The sequence below is a fragment of the Nerophis ophidion genome, linkage group LG19 (assembly GCF_033978795.1).
Source record: "Nerophis ophidion isolate RoL-2023_Sa linkage group LG19, RoL_Noph_v1.0, whole genome shotgun sequence".
Classification (NCBI taxonomy): domain Eukaryota; kingdom Metazoa; phylum Chordata; class Actinopteri; order Syngnathiformes; family Syngnathidae; genus Nerophis; species Nerophis ophidion.
In genome coordinates, this window is record NC_084629.1 from 25,958,620 (window position 1) to 25,968,598 (window position 9,979).

Consider the following 9,979-nt stretch of genomic DNA (forward strand, 5'->3'; position numbering starts at 1 on the left):
ATTACTGATTTATTTCTAGACAGTTTGGAGTGCACAAATGCAGCGTGGAAAGTTTTTTGTACACTTTACTATTCGCCTTTAAAGGATCCATATGACAAAATGTGGCCAGAAATGGTATTGCAATCACGGTCAAAATTCGGTTGTCCTCTCGTCCTCTCCCTGACTGAGGTTGCCAGGTACGCAACCGAATCCAGCTCGATGGACGGGGCTCTTCCTAGGAACTTCAAACTTCCACTGCCTCTTACTAGGTGTTGTGGTGCAGGGACCAAAATAGCTGAATAGACAAGCGTTTTGTCAATAACAAATATCTAACGCACACATTTTACACAGAAATTAGGTTATTTTTAGGAAGAAGTACGTCATGCCCACGTACAATATCACAACAAATATCAATCAATCAATGTTTATTTATATAGCCCTAAATCACAAGTGTTTCAAAGGGCTACACAAGCCACAACGATATCCGCAATACAGAGTCCACATAAGGGCAAGGAAAAACTCCCCCCTGTGGGACGGCAATGTGAATGATTATGAGAAACCTTGGAGAGGACCGCATATGTGGGCAAACCCCACCCTCTATGGGAGACAGAAAGCAATGGACGTCGAGTGGGTCTAACATTATTTTGAAAGTCCAGTCCATAGTGGATCTTACATAATATTGTGAGAGTCCAGTCCATAGTGGGGCCAGCAGGAGACCATCCCAAGCGAAGTCGGGTCAGCAGCGCAGAGATGTCCCCAACCGATACACAGGCAAGCGGTCAACCCCGGGTCCCGACTCTGGACAGCCAGCACTTCATCCATGGCCACCAGTCCTGTGCCTGCCCTGTGCCTTCCCCCCCTCCACAACGGAGAGGGGGGCAGAGGAGAAAAGAAAAGGCAGATCAACTGGTCTAAAAAGGGAGTCTATTTAAAGGCTAGAGTATACAAATGAGTTTTAAGATGGGACTTAAATGCTTCTACTGAGGTGGCATCTCGAACTGTTACCGGGAGGGCATTCCAGAGTACTGGAACCCGAATAGAAAACGCTCTATAGTCCGCAGACTTTTTTTGGGCTCTGGTAATCACTAATAAGCCAGAGTTCTTTGAACGCAGATTTCTTGCCGGGACATATGGTACAATACAATCGGCAAGATAGGCTGGAGCTAGACCGTGTAGTATTTTATACGTAAGTAGTAAAACCTTAAAGTCACATCTTAAGTGCGCAGGAAGCCAGTGCAGGTGAGCCAGTACAGGCGTAATATGATCAAACTTTCTTGTTCTTGTCAAGAGTCTAGCAGCTGCATTTTCTACCAACTGTAATCTTTTAATGCTGGACATAGTACATAGACAATTATATGGTTATTGTCAGTACTATAAGAAAACAAAGACTAAACTACAACCAACGCTAACAATGGTTGTACTGGTGAAAATAAGTAGAGCATGCTTAGTAGCCTAATGTAGGCACAAAACTAAAGAGGAGACATTTTACCAAAGTATGCCTATAGGCTCTTATTTTAAACGTTTCGGATTGCCATATAACTTGGTACATGTAGTCCACAATATGCAAACACCAATGAGGAATTATTTTATCATGTGATTTGGCTGTCTCCATACATTTCACATTGCCATGATGACAGTCGTGCTAATGTTGGATCCCATTTTCTCAGCGTTTCAGCATATTGAGAAGGAAATAGGCACTGACATTACCCATATCCACATAGGTTTTATTTGTCGAAAAATATACTTTTCCCTGTCAGTTTGAATACACATAGACATACAGGCTAACAGGCATGAATTTTCATGAATTGATTAAGGTGGTCCCCGACTTAAACAAATTGAAAAACTTATTCGGGTGTTACCATTTAGTGGTCAATTATACGGAATATGTACTGTACTGTGCAATCTACTAATAGAAATTTCAATCAATCAATCAATTCCCCCGTTAGCTTGCATGCTAGCATGCTAAGCTTACACTAGGGGCTGAGCACCATCACACTAAGCATTTGTTGCAGGAACATACCAGCTTTGTTAGACAAGATCATAGACTGTATTGGACAATATAGTTTACATACCAAATGTCCATTTTCATGTTTTACAAGTAATAAGAAAACGTAAATGCCTTACCTATCAAAGAGGAAATTAGCAAGTTTGGCGTCAGATGAAAAAAATCAAACCTTCAATCCTCTCCATCTTTCAAAGGCATCCCCGATACAAATCCTCGTTTTGTTCCTGTCTTTGTCATGAATAACTTGAGAATCGTAACGAGGCCTTTTAGATTTACTTAGGGCGATACGAAGGGTCCTCTCCAGCCGCACATACCCCCTCAAGATATCTGCTTTAATCCAGGAGTGTTAGTCCGATTTTTCAAAAACCGAACACGATTGGATTAAGGTGTTTCCATGGGCTGTAGGAGGCTTATTTAGAGCCAAACTATTTGAGAAATCGGACTAATTTAAAGAACATTCATAAATTTTCTACCGCTTGTCCCTCTCGTGTACAATGAAATTCAACTTTAGCTAGCGGGTAACATTTTCCCTCGATTTGAATGATCTTAAAAGCCGAACAGTCAAACAAAAAGTCTTTACGTTTTTAGGCCGCAAAAACATTTTGCCTATATTTTAAAAACTTTTTTTGCTTCTCAGACTTCTGTCCTAAACAAATACGTGTAACTTTTTGTGTGACCCTTTTAAAGGCCTTCTGTTCACAGATTTAAATGATTCAAATAAATAATGTTATGCAAATGTTTACTAATTAAAAACTGTAACATTATTTTATCAAAAGGCTTTCAAATGGGAAGAAAAAACCTTTATGTATATTTGTTTTAGGGCTGAAATTGATTGAGAGATTTGAGCAAAAAAAGTCCAAAGTATTATACATCCAAAATGCTTTAATGAAGGACGTCTATGTCTTGTTTGGTTTCGGGGTATTGTGGTATAGCTGGCAGTGTATTGTCAAAAACTTTGACATTTTGAAATGTAACTTGATCAAAACTACGGATAATAACGGAGGAACAAAACAAAAATGATGCTACTTACATATACAGTAAATAATCATTAGCCACGTGTTGCTTTGCAGAACTTGAACTCTTTACTAAATGATCATTAATTTATTTAAAAAAAAATAATTGATAGCATGTCTTTGATTAATCATGTCTGGGAACAATTTTGGCAAAGTTACGTAAAAATGTTTTTTTTACACATTTCTTATTGTAGATGTTTTTCTCACCCTGCAGCGTATCATGCACTGTTGTGACTATTCTGACATGATCAAATAAAAATAACTGGTGAATTCAACAAACAACATCAAAGTATTCCAATCTACCACAGATTCTGTACATAAATGTACACAATTGAGGCACAAATATACAAATGTGCATTAATGACTGACTCTCTTTAGCGCCTAAGCCAGGGTTGTCAAAGTAATTTTAGCTCGGGGGCCGCATGCGGGAAAATCTATTTCCAGGTGGGCCGGCCGGAAAGGTAAAATCATGGCACGATAACTTAAAAATAAAGACAACTCCAGTGTGACGATCGGTCACTTCATTTCTGTTTATTTCCTTGTTTTTGTACTTACTGCCTATCAGTGCTTTTGTTTTGGTTTCCACTTGTTCTTCTGAGCACTGTCTTTGTTCACTCACCTGCTGTTGATTGGCACCTGGTCCAAACCTGCGGCCAATCAGAATATGTCTATTTATGTTTCACTCGAACACTCCTCAGCGCTCGAAGATCACTCTATGTTTGGAACGTTTGAATGCAAGACTGCTTAATTTTCTGTTCTATGAGATTAAAACTCATCTTACCTCCACTTCGCTCTCCTGGTTCCTGCATCTTGGGGTCACAAAAATGGCAGCCATGCGAGTTCCTAACATCCAGGTTGTTTTCTTTGTTTTACTTTGGCCAAAATAATAGAACAAGCAAATTCTGAAAACGTAGAAATAACAAAAAACCCTCTGGACAAAACACTTCAAGTTTGTTAAAAATTCTGAGGAAATTGGTGCAGCATCAAAAACACAGTGAGTCTATCTACAAAGCCTGGATTAAACTTTATATTGCAGTCTTTCTGGGATTGGACAAAAAACACAACATAGACTTAAACAAACTTTAATGATCCACAAGGGAACTCTCCTAGGTATCAAATACCTCCTTTGTCATGTCCACGTATCAATCCAGTGCGAACTCAACAAATCGTAAAAAATGGAAGTAAAAACTATTCAAAAGGGTTAAGTTTCCTTGTTTTTGACGGACACATTATGGGGGAGTAAGGGTGCCAAATGACCATGTGTTCGAAGCAGAAGGTTTTAAGTTTCATGTGAGTCAAGGAGGAGGAGCCACAGTCACCCTTTACTGTGTACATGAACCTCTTGCTTGGCCCGTTTGCTTGTCTAACAGAATTGCTATTGTGACATCCAGTGGACACATATAGAACAGCAGTTTCTTACGTTGAAAAAAAGCAGCTCATTTTAATACTTAGCAAACTCATCACGCGGGCCGGATAAAACCTGTTCCCCGCCATGATCCGGACCGCGCGCAGTACTTTTGACACCCTGGCCTAACCTAACTCGACTCCTTCTGAACCGCTGCCCATTAAAGGTTAAAGATATGGTAGAAAATATTCACTTTACTTCTCTGCTTGTGCTATAATTTTTCGGCGAAATGCACTGCACAGCAGCGTGGTTATTAAAGTCCAAATTGGGATTGACTATGGGAAATTTCTCAGAGAATTCAATGCGCTCCACAAAACACCTGCTGTGACTTTTTGGGGTTTCGCTGATATTTATGGGAAGTAAATAAAAAAATACTTTTATCTTTAATTATAATCATGATTTCTGGTTATGTTAGAACATCAGAGAAGGCCTTGCTGGCCCTGACGGCACACCACTGTCGCAAACTATGGCACACGCCCAACGATTCGTAAGTAAAAAAAAAAAAAAATGAAAAAAAAATTGCTGGAATAAAAACAATTTTCCGCAATCAAAAAAATGATTCCCACGTATAAAAACTAGCGATTAGGAAATATGTATGTATATATATATATATATATATATATATATATATATATATATATATATATATATATATATATATATATATATATTCAATTAAGAAAGCGATTCGCAAGTATAAAAACAATTTTCTTCAGTTAAAAAAACAAATAGCAAGTATAAAACACTATTTTATTCAATTAAAAAAGCACTTTTCTACAACAAAATACGATCAGCAAGTATATAATTTTTCTCTTTAATAAAAATGATTAGCAAGTATAAAAAACAAGTTTATTCAATTAAAAAACGATTAGCAAGTAATAAAAACAATTTTACGTAACAAAGAAATGATTCGCAGGTATGAAAACTATTTTCTTTACTTAAAAAATGATTCGCCAGAAAAAAAAAAACAATTTTCTTTAAGGACATAAACAATTTGCAAGTATAAAACCTATTTTCTTCAATTAAAAAGGCGATTAGCAAATATATATATAAAAATATATTTAATTAAAAAAGCGATTTGCAAGTATAAAAACTATTTTCTTCTGTTAAAAAATAAATAGCAAGTATAGAAGACAATGGTATTCAGTTAAAAAAGCAATTTACAAGTATAGAACAATTTTCTTTAATAAAAAACGATTAGCAAGTATAAAAAACAAGTTTATTCAAATAAAAAAATGATTAGCAAGTATAAAAAACATTTTATGTAACAAAAAAAACGATACGCAGGTATGAAAACTATTTTTTTTACTTAAAAAATAATTTGCCAGTATAAAATCAATTTTCTTTAAGGATAAAAAACAATTTGCAAGTAGAAAAGAAATTTTCTTCAATTATGAAGGCGATTAGCAAATATTTATAAAAAAATATTTTGTTAAAAAAGCGAATTGCAAGTATAAAAACGATTTATTTCTGTTAAAAAAACGAATAGCAAGTGTAAAAAACAATTTTATTCAATTAAAAAAACAATTTACAAGTACAGAACAATTTTCTTTGATAAAAAACGATTAGATAGTATAAAAAACGAGTTTATTCAAATAATAAAACAATTAGCAAGTATAAAAAAACATTTTATGTAACAAAAAAAAGATATGCAGCAATGAAAACTATTTTCTTTACTTAAAAAATAATTTGCCAGTGTAAAATCAATTTTCTTTAAGGATATAAACAATTTGCAAGTATAAAAAACATTTTCTTCAATTATGAAGGTAATTAGCAAATACATATATAAAAAATATTTAGTTAAAAAAGCGATTTGCAAGTACTAAAAACTATTTTTTTCTGTTAAAAAAAACAAATAGCAAGTATAAAAAACAATTTTATTCAATTAAAAAAGCAATTTACAAGTATAGAACAATTTTCTTTAATAAAAAACGATTAGCAAGTATAAAAAACAAGTTTATTCAATTAAAAAAAATGATTAGCAAGTATAAAAAACATTTTATGTAACAGAAAAAGGATTCGCAGGTATGAAAACTATTTTCTTAACTTAAAAAATGATTTGCCAGTAGAAAATCAATTTTGTTTAAGGATATAAACAATTTGCAAGTATAACAACTATTTTCTTCAATTATGAAGGCGATTAGCAAAAATATATACAAAAATATTTGATTAAAAAAAGCGATTTGCAAGTATAGAAACTAGTTTCTTCTGTTAAAAAAATAAATAGCAAGTATAATAAACACTTTTATTCAAATTAAAAACCAATTTACAAGTATAGAACAATTTTATTTAATAAAAAACGATTAGCAAGTGGTAAAAATAAGTTTATTAAATTAAAAAAACGATTAGCAGGTATAAAAACAATTTCATGTAACAAAAAAAGATTCGCAGGTATGAAAACTATTTTCTTAAAAAAATGATTCGCTAGTATAAAATCAATTTTGTTTAAGGATAAAAAACGATTTTCAAGTATAAAAACAATTTTCTTCAGTTAAAAAAACAAATAGCAAGTATAAAAAACTATTTTATTCAATAAAAAAACTATTTACAAGTACAGAACAATTTTCTTTAATAAAAAACGATTAGCAAGTATAAAAAACATTTTATGTAACAAAAAACATTGCAAGTATGAAAACTATGTTCTTTACTTAAAAAATGATTCACCAGTATAAAATCAATTTTGTTTAAGGATAAAAACGATTTGCAAAGATATAAAAAAAAAATCACCAAGTAAAAAAACGATTTGCAAGTACAAAAAAACATTTTCTTCAAGAGAAAACGTTTGGCAGTGATATTGCACCTTGCTCGGTCCACACACTTGCACTAAGAGCGTCCATAATTGGCCTTCTGGTGGTGCTCCTCAGTCAAATTACAGCCTGCGGAGCCACTGTTATTTGCGCATGGTGCCGTCCGCCAAAATTAACAAAGAAGAAGAAACAGGGTGGGAAGTAAAATGGCGGGCAGACGAGACGGATAACTCACAGGTTAACTGACAAGTTGAGCTTGTTTCCCCTTTAACTGCCAAAAGTCTGGAATATCAATGCCAAAAGTTTTAAAGGCCTACTGAAATGAGATTTTTTCATTTAAACGGGGATAGCAGGTCCATTCTATGTGTCATACTTGATCATTTCGCGATATTGCCATATTTTTGCTGAAAGGATTTAGTAGAGAACATCCAAGATAAAGTTTACAACTTTCGGTGTTAAGAGAAAAGCCCTGCCTCTACCGGAAGTCGCAGACGATGACGTCGCAAGTGTGGGGGCTCCTCACATATTCACAATGTTTTTAATGGGAGCCTCCAACAAAAAGTGCTATCCGGACCGAGAAAACGACAATTTCCCCATTAATTTGAGCGAGGATGAAAGATTTGTGTATGAGGATATTGATAGCGACGGACTAGAAAAAAAACGGAAAAAAAACGCGATTGCATTGGGACAGATTCCGATGTTTTTAGACACATTTACTAGGATAATTCTGGGAAATCCCTTATCTTTCTATTGTGTTGCTAGTGTTTTAGTGAGTTAAATAGTACCTGATAGTCGGATGGGTGTCTCCACGGGTGTCTTGACGCACAGTGTCTCAGGGGAGTCGACGGCAGCTATGGACGGCACAAGCTCAGCTTTTCTCCGGTAAGAAGCGACTTTTTAACCACAATTTTCTCACTGAAACCTGCTGGTTGACATTCGGTTGGGATTCATGTCTGCTTGACCGCGCTCTGATCCATAGGAAAGTTTGATCTCCAGGAATTTTAAACAAGGAATCACCGTGTGTTTGTGTGGCTAAAGGCTAAAGCTTCCCAACTCCATCTTTCTACTGTGACTTCTCCAATATTAATTGAACAAATTGCAAAAGATTCAGCAACACAGATGTCCAAAATACTGTGGAATTATGCCGTTAAAGCAGACGACTTTTAGCTGTGTGTGTGCGCAGTGCTCATATTTCCTTAAAACGCGTGACGTCTTGCGTACACGTCATCATTACACGACGTTTCGAAGACGAAACTCCCGGGAAATTTAAAATTGTAATTTAGTAAACTAAAAAGGCCGTATTGGCATGTGTTGCAATGTTAATATTTCATCATTGATGTATAAACTATCAGACTGCGTGGTGGGTAGTAGTGGGTTTCAGTAGGCCTTTAACTCAAATAAAATGGTTTATTTTTTTACTTGCCAATTGTTGGGCGTGCGTAAAAATGTGTGTTTTTGTGTGTATTTTCGACGCACAGCAATGAAGCAAATCCTCTTTGACTTTGTAAGTCACTGCAACGTCGACACCTTCGTTCTCGTCAACATCTTCTTTCCTTCCAGATGGTTCTGCTGGCGCGGTGCGAGGGCCACTGCAGCTGGACTACGCGCTCCGACCCGCTCATCTCCTTCAGCTCGGTGCTGAAGCAGCCCTTCAAGAGCACCTGCTCCTGCTGCCGGCCACACACCTCCAAGCTCAAGGCGGTGCGGCTGCGCTGCGCCGGCGGCACACGCATCACCGCCACCTACAGATACATCCTGGCCTGCAACTGTGAGGAGTGCAGCTAAGCTAAGCTCATTCTCCGCCGCATAGAAACAATTTTTTTTTCTGAATCCCGACGTGCTGGATCTTTACTGGAGCACACCTGCACACCTACACACCCCCCCCCTCCCCAGTAACATTTGACATGCTCCTCCACAGGGTTTTTTGGCGATGTGGTCAGGTGGACTATAAAAGATGGCGGCGTCAGACCGTGTGAGGCGTTTCTTCAATGTGGTCTGTTTGAATCTCCTCTAATATCACGCTGGATTTGTACGAGCTTCTCTCTCTCGCTCTCTGGGAGGAAACTATTCCTCGTGGACTTCCAGGTAGTCCTCTTCCAAGAATAACACAATCTCACACTGACTCATGGACACCCCGGGTCAAATCTGGGAGCCATCACGTGACGTCACGGTCCGTTTATTCTCTCCATTGTGGTGTTCTCCCTTCATTAAAGTACACATGTTGTCAACGCAAACTAAGGATTTAGCTCATATTTGATTTGGATTAATTTGACGATATTAATTAATCCGCTTGTGCCATCCTAGTTACTGCCGTTGTGTCCTTGGGCAAGACACTTTACCCACCTGCTCCCAGTGCCACCCACACTGGTTTAAATGTAACTTGGATATTGGGTGTCACTATGTAAAGCGCTTTGAGTCACTTGAGAAAAGCGCTATATAAATATAATTCATTTCACTTCACTTCTTTCCACTTCCAGTCATCCAACGTTTCAGTACTGAACTACTAAAGGCCATTACAGGCTCTTTAACGCCCTCTGCTGGACAGTTGTGTAATACACACCACCATGTTATTTTCTGAACTAGTGCAAAAATAAAACCTTAATTCTCAAAACAGTTTTGTTTTGGTCGAGTTGGTTTTATTGCAGTAAGACAACACGGACATCTTAAATAAAAACGTTTTATAATAAGTATAACTTTATATTTTTAAGTAGCATTTTCAATTTCACTTAAATATATATTTTTTAAGTTTGGTAAAAAAATTTCCGTCCATCCATCCATTTCTACCGCTTATTCCCTTTGGGGTCGCGTGGGGCGCTGATGCCTATCTCAG

General features: G+C 36.5%; 1 protein-coding gene across 3 annotated transcripts in view; it reads left to right on the plus strand.

The window, feature by feature from the left end:
- Positions 1–9,760, plus strand: part of ndp (norrin cystine knot growth factor NDP) — a 75,252-nt gene extending 65,492 nt beyond the window's left edge. For all 3 annotated transcript variants that reach the window (XM_061879676.1, XM_061879675.1, XM_061879677.1), the window contains one exon: positions 8,710–9,760. In XM_061879676.1, coding sequence (XP_061735660.1) covers positions 8,710–8,934 — 225 coding nt within the window. In that variant the 3' untranslated portion in view covers positions 8,935–9,760. The remainder of the gene's footprint in view (positions 1–8,709) is intronic.
- The last annotated feature ends 219 nt before the right edge of the window (positions 9,761–9,979 follow it).